This window comes from Nelumbo lutea, chromosome 5, assembly GCF_056320005.1.
Source record: "Nelumbo lutea isolate HS-2025 chromosome 5, American lotus-T2T, whole genome shotgun sequence".
Taxonomy (NCBI): domain Eukaryota; kingdom Viridiplantae; phylum Streptophyta; class Magnoliopsida; order Proteales; family Nelumbonaceae; genus Nelumbo; species Nelumbo lutea.
Genome location: NC_142688.1, coordinates 38066311 through 38093577, shown reverse-complemented (window position 1 = coordinate 38093577; position 27267 = coordinate 38066311). Strand labels below are relative to the sequence as shown.

General features: G+C 39.0%; 1 protein-coding gene across 2 annotated transcripts; it reads left to right on the top strand.

The window, feature by feature from the left end:
- Nucleotides 1-169: 169 nt before the first annotated feature.
- LOC148851809 (U2 small nuclear ribonucleoprotein auxiliary factor-like protein) lies at nucleotides 170-26892 on the top strand. 2 transcript variants are annotated; one of them, XM_088947421.1, is made up of 7 exons: nucleotides 170-719; nucleotides 1107-1227; nucleotides 18003-18164; nucleotides 21744-21790; nucleotides 23139-23292; nucleotides 26190-26256; nucleotides 26336-26892. In XM_088947421.1, exons 1-7 carry the CDS (start codon nucleotides 522-524, stop codon nucleotides 26388-26390), a joined length of 804 nt encoding a protein of 267 aa, XP_088803547.1. In that variant the 5' UTR covers nucleotides 170-521; the 3' UTR covers nucleotides 26391-26892. The 2 variants fall into 2 exon arrangements, with proteins under 2 accessions (XP_088803547.1, XP_088803548.1); XM_088947422.1 differs by lacking the exon at nucleotides 18003-18164 and having other exon boundaries at nucleotides 283-719.
- The last annotated feature ends 375 nt before the right edge of the window (nucleotides 26893-27267 follow it).

Here is a 27267-nt window from a genome sequence, read left to right as displayed (position 1 = left end):
AGCAAGTTTTTTACAGATAAAACTTTTATTTAAAAAAAATCGGAATTCGGGTTCCGATGGAGACCCGGGGATTGGAATGAAGTGAATCTTTACCCGCGATGGGGATCGGGGTCGAAGACGGGCCGACGGGGACTCACATAAAAGTCGGGGTCGGGGACGGGGAATATAGTATGGTTACCGCCCCGAATCCGCCCCGTTACGATTCCTAAATGCGGCTCTTGAAGGCGGCAGTACTCTCTCAAAGCGCGAAACAATTAAAACCGTCGACTGATTTGTCTTTCTGTCAGTGACAAGCCAATCGTGGCAAATCTTCGCATTCTCTCCGCAGACTAGTCTTTGAGTCTTTCTAATGAGGCATTGCCATCTGTTCCGAGGAGCAGAGAATCATCAGAACTTCATATTAACATGCCCTTCACTTTGGGTTTCTCTTATTTCTTCCCTCGAGTTCCTGCGGTTTACTCGTTGCTTTGAGTTTCCTTGGTTGGGTTGTGGGGGTTGTTGAAGGAAGGAGATACTCAGAAATGGCAAAGAGCCTCGAAGGCTTTCAACCCATGTTCGGGAAACCGAAAGCAGAGTGGGAGGTCCCAAGTTCTCTCCCTTTGCTTCCTTTCATGTTCCATGTCCACGCCTTGGACTCGTTTCACCTCAGAGTTCATGTGACGGATTTTCAATCTTGTACTTGGGCGGCCACTCGGTCCATTGAACAGCTCGAAGACTTGGTGAGATTTCTCTTTCTTTTCTCTCCATTGTTTCTCTTTTGCTCAACTTGACAGACAAGCAACTCATTTTATAAGCATGATTAATTCAAATTCGGAATCCAAGTAATTGATTTCCTGCTACTTTTTTAAGCCTAACGAGCAAAATCAGCATAAGAAACACATATGTGCATTTGAGAAAAGCCCTATCTACGAACCCTTTTTGGAACTTACAATTTTATTTGTTTTAAGTTTGGGGTTTGTTAGATTTGCACTGGGCTGGGATGAAAAGGGAACTTATTTTTTTGGTTAATAGGTGAAAAGGGAGCATGGGATGCGTGCATGTGAGCAAATTTAATTATGAATTAATTACTTTATTGACTTTTTGTACCTTGCCCTTTTTCTGTGCAGAGGGATGATATTGGTATTGGTGGTTCTTGGTCTGACTTTATTGATTATCTCATAGCGTCCGTGAGATCTGAAAATGTCAAACTTGTTTTGAGTCGTCCATCGAAATCAGCTGGTGGCACTGGTGATCGATTTTGTTCTCAATCCTTGTTTTGCTAGTAAACAGTGGAATAATCTTTTTTTTTTTTCGGGAATGTAGCTATATTATTTGAGCGAGTAGATCACTTTTTTTCTTAATAGCTATGCTGTTTATTGTTTGGTAACTGCATTTTAAAGATATGGTTCTCATCAGATTAATAGCATAATTGGCATAGAACTGATAGGCACATGCCATGCAAAGTTGCAAAATGAAAGAAAAATTAAACTCCAGAAGTTATAGAAGAAGCTTCCCATTTTTGGGTTTGTTTAGCAATAGTCCAATGATAAGTGCAAATGATTTTTTTTTTGGTAGGTTGATAAATGCAAGTGAGATTCACTAAAGGTTGCGGTTTCATTTGCACTGCAGAAGCTTTGCTTTTGTCTGCAGAGTCATTTTAATTTGGAGATCGTTCCCCCTCCTCACCAGATTTTATTAAAATCTGCAGTAACTAAAGTATAATGCTAAGAGGGGGAAGGAGAAAATCGTTATATGGATGTGAGTATTCTAGATGTTTGCTTTGATTCCTCAGAGAAATAAGTTGTTGCAATTTTGTTGTAAAAAGAAAAATCTTCACAAGATTAATAAAAATTAATTAACTTAACAATCTGCATAGAAGAGGGAAAATTATGTGTATAGCTAGAAACAAATGGCTTTAAATTGCTATGCTATTCAAAATCTGTATTCTTGTTGCTGAAGAATGGTAATGAAGGGCTGAATGAATAGGGACTTGGGAAACCGTTAAATACTTTACCTTTTTTTTTATCAGAAACCACAAAGAAGAATTTTATTAATGACTAAAGGAAATAGATACAACAAGGAGCTGTGAACAACAAGCATGCCCAATACAAGGCAAGCCACCCAACCGATATTACAATTGTGCCCAATACATAAACTGTCTTTGAACACCTTGCTTAGCTAAATTGTCTGCCAAGCTGTTTGCAGATCTTCTAACCCAATGCACTTGAATGTTCATATCTTTTGACAGCACCAGGAATCTTCAGAAATCGTTCCTTAGCTGCCAAGTCACCCTCCTCTCCTTTTTTCAGCCATCGACAACTACCTTTGAATCCCCTTTAATAATCAATCCGTCAATTCCCAATTCTTTAGCCTTCTCTACCCAGTAAACTGCTGCCAAGAATTCTGCTTTCACCGAATCTCCTTGCTCGATTGGGCCTGAAAATAAGGCACTAATATTGCCTCCTTCATATTTAATAACCCCTCCAATACCTAAGGGACTTGGGTTACCCATACTACTACCATCAAAGTTCAGCTTCTTCCAACCACCCATTGGGAGTGACCAAACTTCTAGGGATCTTTGTTTCCTAGAGGAAGAGCCTAAAGTTTGAAAAAAGTTCCAAGGTTTTTGTCCAATGGGCAACTTTAAGAATAATACAATCAATTGATGGAGGATATAAATTGAGGGTCTAATGGGTGAAGTGGAAAGGAAGGAAATGCAGAGGGGGTTTACAGAAGGGATAGAAAGGACAATTGATGGAGGATATAAGGAAAGGAGTGAGAAGAGAGGGACTTTAGATAATGAGGAAACTAGCAAGGAAGAAACAGTTGCAGAATTTGTGCAAAAGCTGGGGTGTAAATTGAAGAATCCAAATGATCTAAAAGTTTATCTGCATAAAAAAGAGGATAGTAAGGTAAAGAAAAGAAAGCTGGGTGAAGTTGAGAGGTTGAAAAGAGATATTGAGGGGGACAAGAAGTTTGAGGTGAGAGGGGATAAAAGGAAAGGGGTTAAGTAGAGGGTGGAGGAATTGGGGTTAAGCTTGAGAAGTTAAAATGAGAATTCTAAGTTGGAATGTGAGGGGCTTGGGCAGTGTTAGGAAGAGAGCAACAATTAAAGAGGTGATTAAGAAGTTTAACCCGGATGTGGTAATGATCCAGGAGTCTAAAAGAATGGATTTTGATTGCAAATGGGCAAGGAGTGTGTGGAGAGATAGGGGGATCAAGTGGGTGGCCGCTCCATCTTGGGGATCCTTAGGCGGGATTGTAACACTGTGGAAAGAAGATATACTAATCGGCTTGGAGGAGCTAATAGGTGGTTACTCTGTTTCCCTAAAGTTTACACAGGTGGAAGACGGGTACGAATGGGTACTAACAAACGTTTATGGTCCCAATGACTACAAGCAGAGGAAGAAATTGTGGGAGGAATTGAGTGATGTTAGGGGCCTCTGGGAGGGAACGTGTTGTGTGGGAGGGGATTTTAATGTAGTGTGGTTTATAGAGGAAACCAACAACCCCAGACAGAGTGACAACTAGTATGAGAAAGTTCAACCATTTTGTGGATACTTTTGAGCTTAAAGAAATTCCACTCCTAAATAATAACTTCACTTGGGCCAACCTTCAGTCGAGGCCAATATGCTCCAGGATGGACAGATTCTTGTTCTCAACAGACTGGGAGGAACATTGGGGTAACCTAGTATCTAGGGCACCCCCAAGAATTACTTCAGACCATTGGCCTATAGTGTTGTGTAAGGAGGATTTGAGAGGTGATGGACCCACTCCATTCAGGTTTGAAAATATGTGGTTAACCTATCCGGGATTCAGTGAGAAGATCAGGGAGTAGTGGGAGCAATCTAATCCGGTAGTAGAGTGGGAGGGAATGAGGTTCCACAAGAAACTTCAATTTCTAAAATCACAATTAAAGGAGTGAAATAGGTTGGAGTTTGGGAGATTAGAGGAAAGGAAACAAGTCCTGCTAGAGCAGATTGAGGATTTGGATATGAAGGAAGAGAGGGGATCCTTTGGAGAGGAAGACAGGAAAATGAGATGGGAGTTGAGAAGGCAGATGGAGGATATTCTGATTAAGGAGGAAATAAGTTGGAGGCAAAAATCTAGGTGTAAGTGGCTAAAGGAGGGAGATAGAAACACTAGATTTTTCCTTCAATGGCAAATGGGAGGATAAAAAAGAATCTCATATCAAAATTGGAAGTAGAAGGAGCAGTCTTGTCGAACTTGATAGAAATAGCAGAGGCCTTAGTAACTCATTTCAAATCTATATTTAGAAGGCCTTTGAATGAGAGGGTGTGGTTGGAGGGTTTGGAGTGGCCGACTATAAGTGCAGAAAACAGAGAATGGCTGGAAAAGAGGTTTGATCCGGAAGAGATAAAGGCAACAGTATTCTTAATGGATAGGACAAAAGCTCCAGGCCCAGATGGCTTCACAATGGCTTTCTATTAGGATTGTTGGGATATAGTGGAGAAGGATCTTAGGTCAGTCTTCGAGGAGTTTCACAGTAGGGTAATAATTAATCCGGGCTTGAACTCAACTTTCATTGCTTTGGTCCCAAAGAAGAAAGAGGCATCACAACCTAAGGATTTCAGACCTATTAGTTTGGTGAATAGCTTGTATAAAATAATTGCAAAGTGTTGTCCCTTAGGATAAAGAAGGTCCTCCCCTCTATTATTGCACCCAACCAAGGAGCTTTTGTAGAGGGAAGACATATCACTGATCAAATCCTCATTGCAAATGAGAGTCTGGTGAGCTTCAAGAAATCTAAGAAGAAGGGAGTGATATGCAAATTGGACTTGGAGAAGGCTTATGACTTAGTGGATTGGTCTTTTTTAGTGGAGGTGTTGAGAAGCTATGGCTTTGGAGATAGGTGGTGTAAATGGATTTGGGGCTGTATTAGGACTTGTCACTATTCTATATTGGTGAATGGAACGGTGGTTGACTTTTTTTCCTGCTTTGAGAGGTATAAGACAAGGAGACCCACTCTCCCCCTTTCTTTTTACCCTGATGGCTGATGTACTTGGGAGATTGATCCATAGAGCAGACTTGAGGAATCTGATAAAAGGGTGGAGAGTTGGCAGGGAGGAGGTACCACTGACACATCTCCAGTTTGCAGATGACACAATTTTGTTTTGTGAGGGTGGGAATATAAGCTGGATCCAAAATTTAAAATTAGCAATACAACTTTTTGAGCAGATGTCTAACCTCAAGGTGAACTTTGATAAGAGTTGTGTGGTGGGGTGAATGTGGAGGAGAGGGAGTTAAGGAATTATGCAGGTGTGTTAGGTTATGCAATCTTAGAATGGCCTTTGACGTACTTGGGCCTCCCTTTAGGAGATAACCCTAAGAATGAAAGCTTTTGGACTCTGGTAGTGGAGAGATTTAAGAAGAGACTTGCGTCTTGGAAGAGAAATTATCTTTCCTTAGGAGGGAGAGTCACTCTGATTAGGTCCACCCTAGCTAACTTACCTGTGTATTATTTGTCAGTGTTTAAGATCCCCACCAAGGTCTCCAACTTATTGGAAAAATTAATGAGGAATTTTCTATGGGAGTAGGGAGAGGAGAAGAAAGATCATAGGGTGAGATGGGATGTGGTAATTAGATGTAAAAAACTGGGAGGTCTTGGGATTGGAAACATCAAGAAAAGGAATATGGCGTTGTTGGGAAAATGGTTGTGGAGGTTCACAGTGGAAAAGGAAAAATTGTGGACAAGGATCGTGGCTAGCATACATGGGCTGGAAGACAATGACTGGGATTCTAGAATTGTGGCAAGGGCTACAACTACCTCTCCATGGAAATCCATCCATGATCTGCTTCCAGTTTTCTCCCCTTGGATCAGGTACGATGTTAACTTTGGCAATTGAATAAAATTTTGGGAACATCTTTGGGTTGGGGTTTCACCTCTGAAGGACTGGTTTCCTTCCTTGTATGCTTTGTCAGCTTTGAAAAATGAACCTATCTCTTTTTTTTTTAGTTCCTTCAGACTCCACTTCTGGTTTTGGGTGGAACCTCGGCCAGCGAAGGGCAATTAGGGATACAGACCTGGACAACCTCTTACCTTTATTAGCCATCCTTGAAAATATCTTCCTTGATCCTAATAGGGAAGACACCAGAATTTGGATCCCTTCTACTTTAGGAACCTTTTCTTGTGCTTCGTTTTTTGAAACCTTAACTCAGTCATCTGTCCCTTCTGGTGTGTCCTTTTCGATTAAGGAATTTTGGAGCAAGTCCATTCCTCCTCGGGTTGGGTTTTTTTGTTGGGAAATTTTCCTAGAAAGAATAGATACAAATGATCTACTTCAGAAAAAGAGACCCAATTCTTGTTTACTTCCTAATAGATGCTCTCTCTATAAAGATGATGGGGAATCCGGTTACCACCTTTTGGTCTCTTGTAAGGTTACTAAAACTATTTGGGAGTGGGTACTTTCTCGCTTTGGGTGTACTTGGAACCCTCCTAAGAGTGTCCAAGGTTTATTCTCCCCTTCTTTTTTAGATGGCCTAAGAAGCGAGGGAAGATGATGTGGAGGAGTATTAGGGCAGCCGTGTGTTGGTCACTATGGGAGGAAAGAAACTCTCGAATATTTTCAGAAAAGGAAAGATCCCTGGAAGAACTATTAGACCTAATACTTTTAAGGGCTGACCACTGGCTAAAAACTATGGAACTGTTCTCAGACTTTCCTATTGCTGACCTGTTAAGAAACTGGAAAGAGATAGCAACCTCTACTCTGTGTAAGAGGACTCTTAGTCCCTTGTGGTCCCCTCCTCCCTCCGGATTTATAAAAGTGAATTTTGATGGCAGTAGCATAAGGAATCCAGGGCCCTCTGGGATTGGGGGAGTTTTCAGGAATGAGGAAGGGATTGTTATTGCTCTGTTCTCAGGCCCTATTGGAGAAGGAGACTCTATTAGGGCTGAGATCCTTGCAGCTTTGGAAGGGGTTCAAAGAGCAAGGGAACTAAATATCAATCGGCTGATTTTGGAAGGTTGAAGAAAGAGGACAGTGGCTTGTGGAGTTACAATAATGAAAAGAAAACATTCTTATGGCTATGTAGAGGCATTGAGATACAATACAGCTAGGTGAAAAGGACTGTTAATTCTTTTGCAGATGGGTTGGCCAAGCAAGGGGTGAATAGGGAGGTTATTTTTTAATCTTCTTTCATTGTAATGTCTTATCTCCCCCTTTTTTTTGTACCTAAAGCTTCATAATTCTTAATAAAGTTTATGTTATTGATAAAAAAAAGGAATAGTACAATCAATTAGCACTCAAGCTTCTCTGGTTCTCCTCAAAGATTCTTGCATTTCTTCTTCCCACATTGTCAAACATACCATTGCCCTTGTACATCACCACAAAATCCTACCTCTGTATTTTTGTGCTTCTCAAATCAGAATGGCCGAACAGTTCATCCAAACAGAAGGGATGAACAGTCCATCCCACCTTTTTTTTTTGTCTTCAAAGCAGATTTTTCTTTGGTCAATAACTGTAAAAGTTTTATTAATGTAAACAGAATGTACAAGCTGCATAACTGAAGAAAATGTTTTGAAATGGTAAAAAATTGATATATTCATTCCATTGCCAACCGACCTATTTATACAGTAAGCTGTTGCAATAAATGGAAAAAAATCTTCCTAAATCAATCCCTATAATTAAGGGACTAATTATTTTAATCCCCACATTTAAGGGATTATACTCTTCCACAATCCTAGGAATACATATTTACACATTCCTATTTTTACACAATTACCAAATATATATGCTAACTACCAAATATGCATCTACACTAGTAACCCCATGTTTTCCAACACTCCCCCTCAAGCTGGTGAATAGAGATCCTCCATTCCCAGCTTGGCTACAATTCTACGAAAGTTTGTACTACTGAGCCCTTTAGTAAGTACATCGGCCAGTTGTTCTTTTGTAGATACATAGAGAGTGCAAATCAACTTGCTGTCTAGTTTCTCTTTTATAAAGTGTCGATCAATTTCAATGTGCTTCGTCCTGTCATGTTGAACAGGATTGTGAGTAATATTGATGGCTGACTTGTTGTCACAATATAGTTTCATAGGCTCTTCTCGTGGAATCTTTAAATCTTCTAAAATTATCTTCAACCAGAGTAATTCACACACTCCTTGTGCCATAGCCCTGAACTCTGCCTCTACACTTGACCGAGCCACTACATTTTGCTTCTTACTCCTCCAAGTGACTAAGTTTCCTCCCAAGAAGGTACAATAACCAGAAGTGGACTGTCTATCTACTGGAGATCCTGCATAATCAGCATCTGTATATGCTTCAAGAGCCAGTCCCCCATTCCTTCTGAATAAAATTCCTTTCCCTGGATTGGCTTTCAAATAGTGCAGAATTCGATGAGCAGCCTGCATATGAACTTCTTTAGGATTATGCATAAGCCGACTTATTACACTTACAGCATATGCAATATCTAGCTGTGTATGTGCAAGATAAATGAGTTTTCCAACCAGTCTTTGGAACATCTCCTTGTCTACACTTGCATTCTCGTTGGCTTCTCCAAGTTTATGATTGGGATCTATAGGCGTGGAAGCTGGTTTACATGTCATATTTCCTGTTTCTCTCAAAAGATCAACAACATACTTTTGTTGAGAGATAAAGATGCCTTGTTTAGAATGTGCAACTTCAATTCCGAGAAAACACTTTAGTCTCCCCAAGTCTTTTATCTCAAATTCTCTGGCAAGGCAGTTTTTCAATGCTTCCTTCTCATTTTTATCATTCCTAGTAACGATTATATCGTCCACATAGACTAATAGAGCAGTAACTCCCCTTGAGGTTGTGTGTTTGATAAACAATGTGTGGTCACCTTGACTTCGCTTGTAACCTGTACTAAGCATCACCTTTGTAAACCTTCCAAACCATGCTCTTGGAGAATGTTTGAGACCGTATATTGCTTTCTTCAACTTACAAACTTTGTTTCCCTTAATGCCTTCTCCAAAACCTGGTGGAATGTCCATGTATATCTCCTCTTCTAGATCACCATGGGGAAACACATTCTTTACATCAAAGTGTTGCAAATCCCAATTATAGTTAGCAGCCAAAGACAACAACACCCTTACTGTATTCATTTTAGCTACTGGGGCAAAAGTCTCCTGATAATCTACCCCATAAGTCTGTGTATATCCCTTGGCTACCAGTCGTGCTTTGTACCTTTCTAATGACCCATCAGATTTGTACTTAATTGCGAACACCCATTTACAACCTACAACCTTCTTGTTTTTCGGTAGATCCACAACTTCCGACATGTTGTTCTTTTCTAGTGCCTTCATTTCCACTCTCATGGATTTTTTCCACTCCTTATTAGAAAGTGCCTCGGCTAGAGTATTAGGAATTGGAATGGTGTTAAGGCTGGCTAGAAAGCTTTTATGGGGTTTAGAGAATCTTTGGAATGACACAGATTTGGCTAAGGGTACAATGGGCGTTTGGTGCATTCTTTGGTTCCTTTTCTCAGGGCAATAGGTAGGTCATACTCATACTTAGACTGTGAAGGTACAGGTTCAAGTTCTGAACATCCCTCATTTCTAGGATTAGGAGTTGAATCTTGGACTTGCACAAGTTGAGGATCTGGATTTCTTCTCCTAGAGTAAACCTGCATATATCTCACATCATCATGCACATCATTGGTGGGGTTAACCGTGTCTGGATTTGGTTCAATGGTCGGGTTGTTTGACTGTTGTTGAGGCTTGGAAATGTGGGGCTCAAAGGAATGTGACTTAGAAGGATGTGATTCTTGACGATTGGATGATTGTGAGGAGGGTAATACATCTAGGGACTCAGAGGAATGTGACTCAAAAGGATGTGATTCTTGACGGTTGGATGACTGTGAGGAGGTTAATACATCTAGGGAGAGTAGATCCGAGGCCTTACCTTCCATTAATGAGGGCTCCCTCTGAAGATAAGGTTGAGTGAAAAAGGATTGTCTCTCCTCAAATGTGACATCGATGGAAGTGTAGAATTTTCTGGTGGCTGGATGATAACATTTATAACCTTTCTGAGTTGGGGAATATCCCAAGAAGACACACCTGATTGCTCATGGATCTAATTTTCCCTTATTATGGACATGAACAAAGGCAGTGCAACAAAAAATTCTTGGTGTGAGATTATTCGAGGTTTGAATATTAGGGTAGAATTGAGAGAGGACTTGTATTGGGCTTCGGTTGTCAAGAACTTTAGATGGTAGTCTATTTATGGTGTATGCGGTGGTAAGGACAGCTTCCCCCCAATATTGTTTTGGGACCTGGTTTTGAAAGAGAAGGGCTCGGGTGGTTTGCAATAGATGGCCATTTTTCCTCTCAGCTACCCCATTCTGTTGGGGAGTGTTAACACAGGAGGATTCATGCACAATGCCTTCTTTCTGAAAAAATGGGGACAAATTCTGATTAAAATAATTTGTAGCATTATCAGATCGAAACCTTTTGATATTCACACCAAACTGAGTTTGGACCATGTTATGAAAGTTGGGAAGAATGGTGCCCACATTAGATTTAGACTTAATAAGAAAAATCCATGTGACCCTAGTGCAATCGTCAATAAAGGTGACGAACCATCTAGAACCAGTAACGTTGGGAATTCGAGAAGGGCCCCATATATCCGAATGGATCAAATAAAAAGGTTGAAGATCTTTTATTGCTGATTGGGAAAAAAACCCTTTCGTGTTTAGCAAATTCACAAACATCACAATAAAAGGTTTCAACATCAATTCCTTTAAACAAGGAATGAAACATTGTTTTTAAAATAGGAAATGAAGGATGACCGAAACGAAATTGATGACGCCAAATTAAATCTTTATTGGAGGTAGATAAGAGTGACTCGTGTATGACATGCATAACAGTGTGAGATGGTTTGCTGGTTGCTTCAAGGTAGTAGAGTCCATCCCTTTCCTTAGCAAGTCCAATCTTTTTCCCCGAAACTTGGTCTTGAAATACACAGTAAGAAGGAAAGAACACAACATTGCAGTTCACATCCTGGGTGAGTTTATGTATAGAGATAAGGCTAGTGGATAACTTAGGAACATGAAGCACATTTTTAAGTAATAGGGGTGGATTAATCTGAATATTCCCAATTCTTGCCACTGTGGTGAAAGAACCATCAGCAATAGAAATTTTCCTACTACTAGGACAGGGTGTATAGGTGAGAAAATGTAGTGAAGAGGGTGTCATGTGGTCAGTAGCTCCAGAATCAAGAATCCATGGAAAAACACTAGCCGAGGCATGTAATCCTAGAGATAAAGACTCACCTGAGAGAGCAAGAGCGGTAGAACCACTTCCTGGTTTCAAGGATGCCAGGAAACCCCTTAGTCTTTCAATTTCATCATCATTAAATGGCCCCCGACGTGACTGCGGGATTGTGGAGACATTATGGGCCTGTTGAACTGTTTTCGAAACTCCTCGGTTGCCCCATTCCTTGCTGGATGTGGGAGCACTTGTTGCAGTCACGTCGGACATTGTCAATGGAGGAAGAATAAGGCTAGCGGTGAAAGGAGAATAAAGAAGGAAGAAAAGAAACACTGCTGATTACAGATCAGCTCTAAAGGCTTGGCAATGAAGGCCGAAAAAAAATCTCAAGGTTGGCAAACCTTGAGCTCTGATACCATGTTTTGAAATGGTAAGAAACTGATATATTCATTCCATTGCCAACCGACCTATTTATACAGTAAGCTGCTGCAATAAATGGAAAAAAATCTTCCTAAATCAATCCCTATAATTAAGGGACTAATTATTTTAATCCCCATATTTAAGGGATTATACTCTTCCACAATCCTAGGAATACATATTTACACATTCCTATTTTTTCACACATTCCCATTTTTACACAACTACCAAATATAGATGCTAACTACCAAATATGCATCTACACCAGTAACCCCACGTTTTCCAACAGAAAATAACATAAGACAAAATCTTCACCTACTTAACTAGTTTGTAACAGAGATATGGAACTATTTTCTAAAGAGCTTAAAGGTCAGCTGGAGTATGCCTACCTCAGTTAAAGAATGCTTGGAGGCTTGGCACATACCGGGGATGACAAAGAAGGGGAAGTTACGCTGGTTCTCTTTACCTCTGGCTATTTTGTGGGCAGTATGGACTGAAAGGAACAGGGCTATTGAAACCTCTTGGCCCTCTTCTGAAGCTGAGGTCATTAACAAGGCTATTGAGCTTCTTTGGGGCTGGCTGTCTATACACAGGATTTAAAGAAGATACAGCTGATTGTAATTTTTTGAAGGTGACCTTTTTTTGAGGTCCTTTTGTTTATGTTTTGTACAGCTTCTCATTGTACAAAGGACCGGTTGATTAGTACAATTATACTTTACCTTTTCTAAAAAAAAATCAATGATCCATCAATTGCTTGGTAATATTTGTCCCTAGGAAAATAGTGCAAGCAAATGGAGAGAGGGGGTGGGGGAGAATAGAAACCCTAACTAGTGGGTAAGTAACAGCTGTTATTTTTCCTATGTATAGTACCCACAGGGGTACTATTGTACTTTTACTCTTTTTTATTTTAGTTGCTGTTGCCCTAGTATATATATTAAAAAAGCTGCGTCACTAGTAGTATCTTTTGCTCTCAGTTCTTTCTTCTCTCTTCTTCTCTCTCTCTTTTCTCTCTTCTTCCATTCTTCTCTCTTGCATAACATGGTATCAGAGCGGGACTATTAGATCTGGAAGGAGAAGTCGAGTGAACAGTTTTTTTCTTCTTCACACCAGATTTCCAGATCTGCCGCCCTCATCTGCTGTTTGGCTAATTGAAGATCTCACACACAAAGGTTACTTTTCTCTCTCTCTCTCTCTCTCTTACCTTTTTTTTCTGGTCGTGTGCCAGGGCAGAACCTATACTAGGTCTGCCGATTGGATGTGAGGTGATCAACACCTCTTTCTTTCCTTTTTTGTGGGGTTGACTGATCCCTGTGAAACTGTAGGTCGTGAGGACCTTATTGTGTGCTGTAACAGCAGCTTTTATGGTGAACTGAAGGTCAGAAAGTGACCAGTACTTGCTGTAACAGCAGTCCTATTGATGCGTAGGTCAAGAGATGACCTGTATGCACTGTGGCAACACTTGTGTTGAGCTTGTAAGTCAAGAGATGACCTATTAGTGTTGTAACAGCACCTGTGTTTTTACAAAAGGAGGTGTGTTTCTAAAGAATTTTTTTTTTTTCGTTCTCCCTCAGTGTTGAATTTTTTTAAGGCTGTGTACCCTATTTAAGAGTTGTTTTTGAATCTGAAATCATGAGTGGTGAAGATTCTGCTATATCCGGTGTTTCCTCAATGCTGAATGGAATGAGTGGGGGTGTTGACCTATCCTTTCCCATGGCTGTTATTCCTCTTGATGGTTTAAATTATTTAGAGTGGTTAAGAGGGATCAAGCTGTACATCACAGCAAGGGGAAAGATAGGTTATATTAATGGGAGAATCAAAGAACCACATTTTGGGAGTGCTGAATATGACAGATGGAACCAGTAAAACAGCATGATCATGTCTTGGCTTTTGGTTTCTATGCAACCTCAAATAAGAAGGAATTTCATGTGGGCTGAAACGACAAATGAGATATGGGAACAAGCAAATTCAACATATTCGAAACTGCGACACTATGGAAAAATCTACCAGCTATAGGCATAATTGTCTACTTGTAAACAGGGGGAGAGGTGTCTATCTATGCACTACTAAAACTTGACCTCTGTCTGGAAGGAGTTAGATCATTATCAAAGTGTGGACTGGAAGTGTGGTGAAGATGCAAAACTGTACAAAAAACTTGTCTCCCAACAGCGAGTGTTTGCTTTCTTACATGGTTTGAACCCTACATATGAATCTATCGAAGTCTAGGAAGTTTATGCTCTTGTACAATCAGAAGAAAGCAGAAGGAATTTGATGAACGGTTCTGGAGATGTAGTTGTGTTGGCAGCGAAAGGGAGTGTTACTACCGATGGGAGAAATACTTCTAAGAAGGGGGATCTTCTGAAAAAGATGGATGACAAGGACAAATTGTGGTATACTCATTGCCAAAAACCTCGACGCACCCAAGACACATGCTGGGATCTTCATGGGAAGCCGAAATGGGCTCAAGATCTGAATAAGAAGCAAGGTTCAGATATGAATAAAAAGTCAAGACAGCAAGGTACAAGAAAACACACTATGGCAAACCTGGCTACTCAGGAGAATCAGCCCCCCATTCATACTGTGACTCAGACACATCCATCTGGATCTGACCCAAGGGAGGATATATAAATTCCTTCTGTGACCATTTAGAGCTCTATGGTGGAGCAATTCGTCAGATGGATGCTTCTCCCTCAATTTCATTTGTGTCTAGATCAAGTAACTCTGCCACAACTTTCCATGTTGCTTCTCATAACTCTAACACTCCTTGGATCATTGATTCTGGAGCGTCAAAACACATGACTGGTACGTCCTCTTATTTTCAAACCTATCACTTTCTTTCTAGAACAGACAAGGTGAGACTAGCTGATGGATCTTACACTACCATAGCTGGTCAGGGAACCATTTCTCTCTCTCTTGGCCTTACCCTCTCTGATGTTTTACATGTTTCGAAATTTCCCATTAATTTGTTCTCTGTTAGTAGTAATACTAATTCCTTAAACTACTCAGTGACCTTTTTCCCTTCTTACTGTGTGATCCAGCATCTAACATCAGGGAGGACTATTGGTAGAGGATGTATGGTTGATGGACTTTACATGCTAGATAATAAGGCTGGGCTTCAAGTCACAGAGTCTAAGAGTCGGTCCTGTAAGAGTCAAGTTTATTTATAGCATTGTTGTCTTGGTCATTTATCTTTTGAGTCTTTGAAAGTGGTGTTTCCAGAATTGTTTAAGTCAATGTTCGTTTTAGATTTCTCTTGTCAAACTTGTCAATTGAGTAAGCAATGTAGAACTCATTTTCTTTCAAAAAATAATAAGTCTGAATTTCCTTTTCACATTGTTCATTCTGATGTGTGGGGCCCTGTTACTTTATCATCTGAGAGTGGCTACAAGTATTTTATTACCATTATCAATGATTATTCTAGATATACATGGGTATATCCCATGCGGACCAGGGATGAAGTACAAAAAATTATCAAAGATTTCCAACGGATGGTCTTCACCCAATTTCAAACTGAAATCCAAATTTTTCAGTCAGATAATGCCAAAGAGTATTTTCATAGTGATCTCACGAAATTTTTTGCTTCACGTGGTTCACTTCACCATAGCTCTTGTGCCTGAACACCACAACAAAATGGTGTTGCTGAAAAAAAGAACTGACTCCTCCTTGAAGTGGCTTGGGGTTTACTACTCCATATGAATGTCCCAAAACGCTTTTGGCCTCATCAACCGTATGCCCTCTCGTTGGTTAGAGTGCAAAGCCCCACATCAACTTCTCTTTCCTAAGGCCCCGCTTCTTCCCATTCCTCCTCGTGTGTTTGGTTGTCATTGCTTTGTCCAAAATTTGTTACCCACTCATGGAAAATTGGATCCTCATGTTATTCCTTGCATATTCCTGGGGTACTCCTTCACTCAGAAGGGATACCGTTGTTTTGATCATGTTTATCGGAAATTCTATGTTTCCATGGATGTCTCTTTCTTTGAGAGTGAGCTTTTTTCCATGTTTCAGGGGGAGAGTAGGAATGAGGAGAAACTGGTTCAACTCCCTCATCTTCCTGATCCTCCTCCTTTTCGTGTCTTCTTCCATTGTCACAAAGGCCAACCAAATTCAAGAGCTGTGGAGAATCTAGAAACTGTACCTCCAATGCCATTAAACTCTTTGGGGGTGGATCATACTCACTCAGGTATCTTGGTTCCCATTGATGTCCTTGACCCCATTGCAATTGATACCTTTGTTGCTAATGACCTTGACCTTCCTATTACTCATAGGAAAGGTGTTAGATCATGCACCACTAAACACCCCATTTCCCACTTTGTTTCCTCTAAAAACATTTCACCCTCTTTTCGAGCCTTTCTCACATCCATCGACAGTGTCCCTATCCCTAAGAATGTGGCATAAGCTCTTTCAGTACATGAAGGAATAGATTCTATGAAGGAAGAAATTAATGCCCTTCATAAAAATGGCACATGGGAACTTGTACATCTTCCTAAGGGAAATGATCCAATTGGATGTAAATGGGTGTTCACGGTCAAACATAGGGCTCACGGTGGAGAGGTATAAAGCTCGTTTAGTGGCAAAGGGGTTTACACAAGTGTACGGAGTTGATTATGCAGAGACTTTTGCACCCGTTGCCAAGATGAACTCCATTAGAGTTCTATTCTCTCTTGCTGCTAATCTTGACTGGGATCTACATCAGCTTGATATCAAGAATGCATTCTTCAATGGTGACCTTGAAGAGGAAGTTTACATGATACAACCTTCTGGTTTTCAGGCTCAAAGCAATGAACAAAAGGTGTGCAGGTTGAAGAAGTCTTTATATGGGCCGAAACAATCACCGAGAGCCTAGTTCAACAGATTCCATGCAGCGGTTCAGTAGGAAGGATACAAGCAATGTCAATCTGATCACACATTGTTTGTGAAAAGAGAAGGTAAAATTGCTGCTTTGATAGTATATGTTGATGATATAATTATCACTGGCGACTGGAAGGATGAAATCCAAAAGTTGAAGAGTTTTTATGCCACACAGTTTGAAGTAAAGGATCTAGGTCCTCTAAGATACTTCATAGGAATTGAAGTTGCCCACTCAAAAAGGGGTATCTTCATTTCCCAAAGGAATAGATTTACTCCAGGATACAGGAAAAATGGGAGTGAAGCTAGTTGATTCCCCTATTGATCCTAACCATAAATTAGGTGACAACCAAGGTGAACCTATCAAGGATGTGAAACAGTTTCAATGACTTATAGGGAGATTGTTATATCTTTCTATGACCCGCCCAGACATTGCTTATGCAGTTGGTGTCCTTAGCCAGTTCATGCATGCCCCTATGACCACTCATCTTGAAGCAATAGAAAGAATCCTCCAATACCTTAAAATGTTTCCAAGTGTTGGCTTGTTGTTTCTAAGGCACGGACATTTGAAAGTTGAAGTGTATACTGATGCAGATTGGGCAGGATCCCTAAATGACAGAAAGTCAACTAGTGGCTACTATACCTTCATAGGAGGAAATCTAGTTACCTGGAGAAGCAAAAAGCAAAGTGTGGTAGCTAGATCCAGTGCTGAAGCTGAATATCGAGCAATGGCTCATGGAGTGGCTGAAATTATGTGGATAAAGAATCTGTTGAGTGAGTTGGGTTTTCCAGTGGACAAACCTATGACCCTATTCTGTGATAACAAAGTAGCCATAAGCATTGCTGCTAACCCTGTGCTACATGATAGAACTAAACACATTGAAGTCGACAAGCATTTTATCAGAGGGAAGGTTACCATAGGGAAGTGTGTACTCCCTATGTCAACTCTAAGGATCAACTTACAGACATCTTTACAAAAGGACTACACCACTCACGACATCATGATTTATGTGACAAGTTGGGCATGATTGACATCTATGTCCCAACTTGAGGGGGAGCGTTAACAACTGTTATTTTTCCTATGTATAGTACCGCAGGGGTACTATTGTATTTTTACTCTTTTTTATTTTAGTTGATGTTGCCCTAGTATATATATTAAAAAAGCTGCGCCGCCAGCAGTATCTTTTGCTCTCAGTTCTTTCTTCTCTCTTCTTCTCTCTCTCTTTTCTCTCTTCTTCCATTCTTCTCTCCTGCATAACAAAACTTATGCCATCATTGAACAAGATCATCTTAATTTTCTTTTTAATTAATTTTATCCAACCATGCTGCTTTGGATGTGTTTGGTGTAACTGTTTAGTTATTACTATTTAGTAACATATTTTCAGTTTTTTTTTTTTTTTATCATATTCTTTTTATGGGTGTGTATTGTGTAATCATTATTTCCTTTGTTTTCTTGGGCAGCTTTAATTGTAAATACATTTTCTGATTACATTATTAAATTCACATTAACTCAGGAACATCTAAAGGGAAGGTTATCTAATCCATGTAGTTCCTGATTTTTTGGTTTCAGGCCCAATGTTTGCAAAACTAATAGCTCACAAATCCAAAGGAATGCCTCTCATTTCCATTGCTCTTGACAGAATCATGGACTCAACTGCCAATGATGCCATGGCAAATCTATCTTTGGAGCTATTTAAAGCATATGAAACCAAGCATAATTTAGTTGTAAAAGGTAGTAACATTCTCCATGTAGAGGAATACTGCTGTTATTCTGTCATGTGTAACTGGATATAATCAGATTCTTTTTGTCATTTATTTGATCAAATATCATAGTCTCTTGTCTCCATGGTTCGCAGTATCAGCGATATTTGGTGAAATATCCCTGATATATCATCCCATTTTACTAAGTGGCGATACAAAACATTCTTGGAATCCTTTTTTTTTTTTTGCCAAATATCACCGATATTTGTTGATATGCCAGTGATATTTCAAATTTCATTGATATTATTAAAAGCTTTTGATATTTCATTAAAATCATCATGATTTTTTAAAAGAATTTTCCTAAAAGAACCATTGGGGAATTGGTATTTGGATAATTGGTTTACTCTTTTCATATGATTCACCACGTCATTGTAGTTCAAAAGAAAAAGAAAATTGCATATAACTACAAAAGAGTATTCCCAATCTAATGAAAGCATATAATAACAAAAAAGGCAAAAGTCAAAATGACAAGTAATCGACATATATTTAATAAAAAGATGGCTAAAGGAATTAAAGAGAGATAGAGAAAGATACCTATTAAATTTTCTCTTTTTTGATTCATACATGTTTTTCTGCTATTGTTTTTTGAACCTTAAATGTACAATTATATTTCTTCTAATGATTCCATTAAAGGTTTATTAACTAGTTCCATGTTTTTAAAAAAATTTCCTGATTTTTTAGATTTTCCAAATATCTTAGCAAAATTAGTGGAATGTCTTGGAGATACCTCCATCTCTACATGGAAAAATATCCATTGACATCTCCTTTGAAGATACTGTTCCCCTCAATTTATGCCCTTTCCTCTCTAAAGAACAAACTGGTTGCTGATTTCTTAATCCCCCCTCCCTCCCAGTCCGGTTTTGCTTGGAATCTGGGGCTTTGTAGAAATGTGAGGGATTCTGAGATGGTCTTGGTGTCCTCTCTCCTTCAGCTGCTAGATGGGGTGTTTCTTGATACCTCTAAACAAGATACTAGGCTCTGGACCCCTCACCCCTCCGGAGCCTTCAGTTGTACTTCCTTCTTTAAAACCTTGCCCACTTCTGCTCAACTTGGGGTACTGTTTCCAGTCCCAGAGGTTTGGTGTCGCCCTATTCCCCTGAAAGTGAGTGCTTTTTGTTGGGAGGTCTACCATGGTGCAAATGCAATTGACACCTGTGATCTGATGCAGAGGAAGAGGCCTGGCTGGTGCCTTTCACCTAATTGGTGTTGTTTGTGCAAGTCAAGTGGCGAAACTGCTTTTCATATTTTTGTCTCCTGTCCCGTTGCTAGCTGTATTTGGGACTGGCTTTTCTCTCTCTTTGGATGCAGGTGGGAATACCCCGATGAGTTTGGAAAGGCTATTTGACTCCTCCACTTTCAGATGGTCAAAAAGAAGAGGTCGAATGCTATGAAGATGCACTTGGGCAGAAGTGCTTTGGGTGATATGGGAGGAGAGAAATTTGAGAATTTTTGAAGAAAAGAAAAGATGCAAGGAAGTGCTGATAGAAGGGATCATGATAAAGGTGATTTCGTGGGTAAAATCTGTGGGATTGTTCTCAGATTTTACTGTGGATGATATCTTCAGAAATTGGGGGACAGTAGCTTCTCTTTATCAACTAAAAAGGTCTTAAGAGAGTGGGATCCCTCTGATTCTGGCTTCCTCAAATTAAACTTTGATGGAAGTAGCTTTGGCAACCCAGGAATGTCTGGAATTGGAGGAGTGATAAGAAATGACAAAGGGATTGTGGTGGGGTTGTTCTCAATCCCTATTGGAAGGGGAGACTCCACTCCAGCTAAACTAAAGGCATTGGTTTTTGGGATACAGAAGGCTATGGAGTTGGGAGTGAGAAAGCTGGTTGTGGAAGGCGACTCCAAAGTGGTCATAAGCTGGTTAAAGCAAAATGAAAAGACTCCCTGGCTCTATAGAAATGAAATTAAGAAGTTTAAATGCTTTTACAAGGACATGCAGTTGTTAATACAGTGGACTCCAAGAGCGGCGAATGGCTTTGCAGATCTGGTAGCAAAACAGGGGGTTAACAGGGAACATTGTTTCTGGGCTCAGTTGTAAGGCTGGATAATTAAAGTTGATAGTTGGCAAACTCTAAATTGTAATGGGGTAGCCGAGGCTAGGCTACTCATTTCTGTAATCTTTCTGAATTTATTAATGAAATCTCTTTTACTGATAAAAAAAGTCCATTGACATTGAAATTATGAACCATGGTCTCCATTATTATGGGTTTCAATATCCCATTCCATTGGTATTTTGGGGAGTCAAACATCGAGTTATTGTTTTTCATTTTATGTCATCCACTAAATTAAGTTTAATGTGATCCATGGTTATCAATATCAAGCATTGCAATAGACCTGATTAAGATTCATTATATTCTTGGTTGTTTCATTTCAGCTGAAGTTGTTAAAGGATGTGATATCCATGTGGTTCATGATCTATAGTTTATCCTTGAAGCTAGAGATTGCTCCTATTCTTTTTTCTCGCTGAAAAAGTGGTCTGTTACAAGTTGATGGGTGTAGAAGAGCTAGTGATCTGTTACAAGAAATGATTTAGGGGCTCATAGTTTAACTGACCACATTCTGATTACATATACTATTAAATTTGATTTTTAGTGAAACTTTTTATAGGAAAAAGTTATCTAACTAATTAGCTCAAGTAAGCAAATTCCCTACATGACTGTTCCTATTTCTCCCATGTAGAGGGATTCAGTGGCTGATCCAGACTGTCCACCAGATAGGGGATAGTGAACCCACTGAATTGAAGTATCCAACGTGGTATGACACCCTTGTACAGGTATCTGGGTATCATAATTGAATTAGCCAGCTCAATACACAACCTTCTATTGGAGTATTTCCCAATCAATAATAGCTTTCATACTTGTAAGATTCCAATTTAAAGTACCTTTATAAAAGAGGGTCTATTTTGCACGTGGTAAAGGCCTTTTGGGCTGAAATATTTTCCATAAAAGAGGGTGGGAAGAGAGTGATTTGATGCAGGTTGAAGTTTTTAAAAGGAAAACAAGAATCTGGATTCAAGTAGTTAGAGAAGTTCAGTAAGCTTCCTCCTTAACAGAACATATACAGAATTGAGAGAGGATTTCTGCTGCTGGTTCCATTTGGATGGGATACAACAAATGATGATGATATGATGGAAAAATGTTTATATTGTTATTAGATTACTTCTATGTCTTTCTGTGCTTGTGAGACCTTGATTAGGGATGAGAAAAATATCCTTTCCGTCAGTTCTAATATAAGATAGGGAGCAAATTAGTCCTCCCCACTACCCCAACATTTTACTTGACATCAATGCAAGTGTTTCAATCCAATCTACTATTTTTAAACTCCCCTTTCTAGTTTCTGGATGCAATTTATTGCATTCTCATTCTTGCATAAGAATTTAACTATTATGGTATTGTTTGTGGTTTCTTTCTAATAAGATTTTATTGGAAAAGATAAAAAATGTTACATTAGGTTTACATTGTTTTGCACCTTACTTTTTTGGCTGATGGCAGAATTGAGAAACTATAATGATACTTTATTCTTATATTGTTTGTGTCAACAGAACAAGAGCGCACTTGCTGGTTGACACAAATTCTGTCTGCTGAAAAGGTATTCTACATGTTTCTAGCTCTTTGCCTTAAATGCTGGTTGTTTTAGTTTGATTTTATTTGCATATTTAATTAGAGATGCCTCTTTTGAACTTTAGACACTCTTCAATTCCATGGAAAGGAGGTCATAGTGGAAGTTTGTGATATTGAGTTTGTCTATTCCTGTATAAGCACATATAATTCATATTGTATCCTCATGTGATCTTGAGCTGGTATTGGTGACTAAAGGATGAAAATGGCACAATACTAGAATTATTTTCTAGTCCAATTGGAGTGGGGGGCATTGAGAGCTGAAGTAATGCCATTACTACAGGCAAATTTCGATAGAGGTCGATACTGTACCCTTGGGCACTTTTATTTTATTTTTTATTTTTAGTTATTTTTTCAAACCTGTTCAAGGGGGTTAGTATGAGGCCTGTCTACCCCCAAAAACCCAACTTAAAGTGGCATATTGGTGGGTCACTGATATGCTGCGAAATTTTGATCATTGACTACAGGGGTTGAGCATGACAAAATCAATGGACTTGTAGAATGTAATAGTTGAAGGAGACTTGAAGGTGGTGGCGGGCTGGATGTTAAACAGTACCCAAGGACACTGGCAATACATGCATATCTTGAGAGAGAGAGAGTGTTTTTGGCAACCTACCAAACAATTCAGACACAAGAATAAGAGAAGAATCAGATTAGAGAAGCAAATTACTGCCTTAAAGCATGCAAACTTCATTCTCTTGGGTTGTCAAGTCTGCAGATTCTCTAGATGCTTCCATTTCTGTGAGAGGGAGTAACCAGATAAGATTAGAGGAGTATTGGGTGTACAACATAGGGGTGAGCAGCAGAGGGACTGGATTCCTTTTCTATTTTCTCAGGAAGCTGACACTTCTCCCTTTGTATGTGTGTTTTCTATTATTCTTGACTCTATAAATTCCTGATGAGTTATTTATCAAAATAAATAAATAAATAAATTCCTGATCAGTTACTGATAGACAAAGATGATTTCACAAATTATTCATTATAAACTTAAAAATTGTTTTTGTTATTGAGATTGAATATCTTGATCATAAGTTTGAGAATAAAGTTCCCTTTCTATTTCTATTTGATTTTTATTAAGAAAATAACTTACGAGTTACATGGAACTTCTAGATGTTATAGAAACATCTATTCATTCCAGTTTAGTAGATGTAGATGAGTGTAGAGTACTTATAAATTGCTTCATGCTAGATTTTCTGAACCGTGGATAGAAGTTTTGACTAATGTGGTCTTGTATTCATGTACTTGAATATGCTCATATCTTGCATAAATATCATTGTTTATCTAATTATAATATAAGCTCATTTCATTTCATCAATTAGGAGAAAAGTGAAAGCCTTCAGCACCAACTTGATACACTCTTGTTTTCAAAGAGAAAGAAGTTGCAGAAGTCGAATGTATCAGATAAAGCACTTCCTGTTTCTGCTTTCAGTAACTCAGATGTGGTGTCAGTTTCTGAAACACATAATTCGCCAGGTGTGCTACACCATTGGATTTGTATGGCATGTCTGTTTAGGTTGTGGTGTATATAAACCATTAACACCCCCATCACACACACACACACAGTGAATGCATTTTTTATTAACAGTTTAATGCTGGAGGTTGGACTCAGTCTTATAGTCAATATGATTACTGCTTAGGTACCAAGTGGAGTAGAGAGGGAAGAGGATGTTTTAGGAGTGGTTGATTTAATATATACGAAAGAAGTCTACTGAAAGGCTTAAGGTATAAATAATTACACTGATGATGGGAAGAATAAAATTCTTTGTAGGTTATGTAAAAAATGCTTTACTCTGTAACAAATAGATTGTTTCTGAAGCAACAGAGTCAAAGGGGAAAAAAGAGTTAAGTCATAATTTTACATTTACTGATTTAAAACAATTACATATTTTTCCTTTCAAAGAAAAAATCAATAATGATAATAGAATAGAAGAACATCATCTATAGCAATTGTAAAGAAAAGTGAACTTAGATCTGTAATACATATAAACCTGGGTTCCCTGTGCTATATTTTGTGGATCCAAGTGTGAGTGGTCCTAGTTTAACATAGGTTAGAACTGTCGTACCTAACAAGCCACAAGCCCCAGAATTAAGATTCAATGACTCGGCATGTATACTTTATTGTTATATTAATGATATTATTTTATTATCAATGGCACTAACCAGAACAGAATAGTGAAATAGGATTCATGTATCCAACCCCCCATTGTTGGGATAAAGCGTAGATGATGGTGAATATATTTTAGGGAAAATTATTTAAACTACTCCAAGGATTTCTGACAAATTCTTATGGTTTCAAAAATTACTTGAAGTACTTAGGCAGCTTCTCCTTGTTTCTCCTTGTTCTTTTCCTCTCTTTCTCTCTCTGTTCCTTCCCATTTCCCTTCCATCCTGCATTGCTGCTAGCCTCCTGTTTTGGGCTTTTTTTTATCAGTAACAAAATCAATTCATTAATGATAAAAGGATAGGTACAAGGCAGGGGAGATAAACTCTCTTAACTCCCCCAAAATCAAAATATAAAGATTACATGTAAGCCCAGAACAATTGATTTCTTTCCACCCCTTGTTTATTTAGTGCATCTGCAAATGAATTAGCACTCTCTTTACCCATTGAAGCCTCACTGTCATGTCTCGGGTCCACCATTTGAAGATTCTCTTCTTGTTTAGGTAATTCCACATTCTGCTTTCCTCTTTCTGCAACCAATCTATTACCAGTTTTGAGTCTCCCTCAATAATTAACCTCCTTAAGTTGAGTTCCTTTGCCTTTTTGACGCCTTCTAGAACAGCTAGAACTTCAGCTCGGGGAGAGTCTCCTTCCCCAATTGGATGTTCAATCTTGAAACTCTCCTTGATGTCAAACCCAGTTGGATGTCACATGTCTGGAGTTTCCTCAACCCCCATCCTCTCTCTCTCTCTCTCTCTCTCTCAAGTTAAAGGAGATATTTTTGTTGCAAGTACACAAGATTGAATAAATATTCAATGGGGGAATTACCTCTGAAATGTCTCTTTAGAAATGGAGGAATTTTCATCATCACCTCTAACTTCAAGGGAAAGATCAGTAATGTTAATGTCACACTGGCTCCGAAGTTCAAGCGGACCACCAAGTGAAACCAAGGAAAATCCATTAACTGTATGAACCAGAGTCAGATTCTGGATGGATTGCTGGTGTGGAAACAAGAAATTAAAGGATGATTTTCCAGAAGGGCGTTGAATGATTGGGAGATTGAACCCATTGGAAGGCAACTCCAGAAGCTGTACAGCATGCAAATTGATCTTAATGCAGAAGATAGAAGGGTGTGGTCAGCAGATAGCAAGGGCCAGTTCACTGTAAAATCTTTTTTATAATAAACTGTCTCAAGAGGAAGAGCAGGAGTTTCCTATGCATGTAATATGGAGCAAGCACATTCCTTTGAAGATGGCTTTTTTTGTTTGGTCTGCCTACCTGAACAAGATTCTTACAAAAGACAACTTGGTTAGGAGGAGAATGGTGATTGAGCCACCTAGGTGTGTATTATGAAACAGGGAAGAAGAATCAGGTGAGCATTTGCTACCGCATAGCAGTTTCACCTCAACATTTGGGTGAAAATCTTCAGGATCTTTGCTATCAGAAGTTGCTGCCTGGCCTCAGTGGATACTTTTGTGAAAGGGTGGTGGATACAGGGTTTAAGTAAGAAAGGGAAAATATTATGGCATTTGATTCCAGGAGCAGTCTTCTGGTCGATATGGCAGGAAAGAAACTCAAGGTTATTCCAAAACAAAGGCTGTCAAGAGGAGGAAGTGTGACAGAAAATAGTTGGGAAGCTGTTTTCCTGGTCATCAGCCCAACTAGCTGTTGACAGTTCTTTCTTTAGTTCCCTTTTTAAGTTTGAAAATATTTTTGTAATTTCAAATGGGATAGTGGTCTAACTGGCTTTTGTACTTCCCCGTTGTACAGCCTCTGGTTGTACATGGGTGCTTTATTTTTTCTATTTTAATGAATTGACACTTTACCTCTTCTCATAAAAGGGATGTTCTTAAAATTCAAGATTGTAATTTTGATAGTTTTTTTTAATGTATTTTTGGTGTCTCCTTGACACCAGGTTGATTGTATTGTTGTTTTTTATTTTAATTAAACTTTCTTGTTACTATAAAAAAAAACGATACTGCTGTTCTATATTCATTTTCTTTTTTCATATTTCCTTTTCCTCGAATTAAAAATGAAGACACTTCGTAGTTTACCTTGTTATTTGGTAGATATCGTTTTATTTTTCTCTTCTTTATTTACTGCTGAATTCAACAATTCCTCCAATTCATCAGTTGACTTGGGTTGTTGAAATCTGATCATCTCTTATTTCATTGACATAAAAGACTGTATGTTTACCCTCTCAACTGCAGAGAAGCCGCCTGCCCAAGATCTTCTTTCCACAAAAGTTGGTCAACGGGTTGTCCCTGCATATCGCAGGTAATGAAGCAATTTCATTCATTACATACACATCAATTCTATGTTCTGCCTCCTTTTGTAATTTGGCATTCATTGGCAGGGCAAAAGTAAGAGGAGTCTTCCTGCAGGATACCGAGGGCAGTGAAGATAACTGAAAGGTGGAAATAGAATACAGAACATTCTTTTTTGTTTCAGCTACATCTTACTCAAGAAGTTTCTGGTCAAAAGAACCTTGATTTTCATTTGCTACATGATGAAAAAACAAGTCCAGCAAAAAGGAAATGGTGCTGTAGGCTCCGTCACACATAGGCCTATAGCTAACACAACAGATGATGGTATAGATAAAATTAGTGGGGATTTGCTAATGCAGTTGCCATTGGACTTCCCCACCTGCCCATTGTAAATGAAGTCACCAAATAGCTTGAACCATCTTTTTTTTTTTTTTTTTTTTATAAACTTACATGATTACAAGACTAATGTGTTTATGAAGAGTGGAGACAAGTATAGATGTTATTTAAACTTGATGAATGTGACTATTGAGTTGGAGAACTACTAGAACTGACAGCTGGCCAGCTGCATATGGTGGGCCTGTTTGGATGGAGCTTGATCAAATTTTAAATCTTTACCAGAGTTTAAAGAAGAGGTAATTCATTACTATATTTGGGAAATTAATTAATGCTGTGGAGTGGGCATGCCTTGTTTAGTGGGCCATTCACCAATTTTGGGTGTCTGTGACCCCTCCCCCACAAGACTGTTGCAACCCTTGACCAAGCGACCGAACCACTTTGATGAACAGGATGCATGATCTGAAGTGTACTACTGGTACTGGTAAATGGTTCTAACCATGCCATGCGTACTTTACTAGAGATAAAGTTCACTCTCATAGACCACTCACTCCAATAGAGCGCAGTCTCCTTTGATCAGTGTTGTATGGTTTATCGAAGACCTTCCAGCAGAGGAGTTGGAATTCCTAATGTGGATTTCTGATGTGCATAGCTTCCCACGTTTAATTTAATGATCAATAAACCTAGT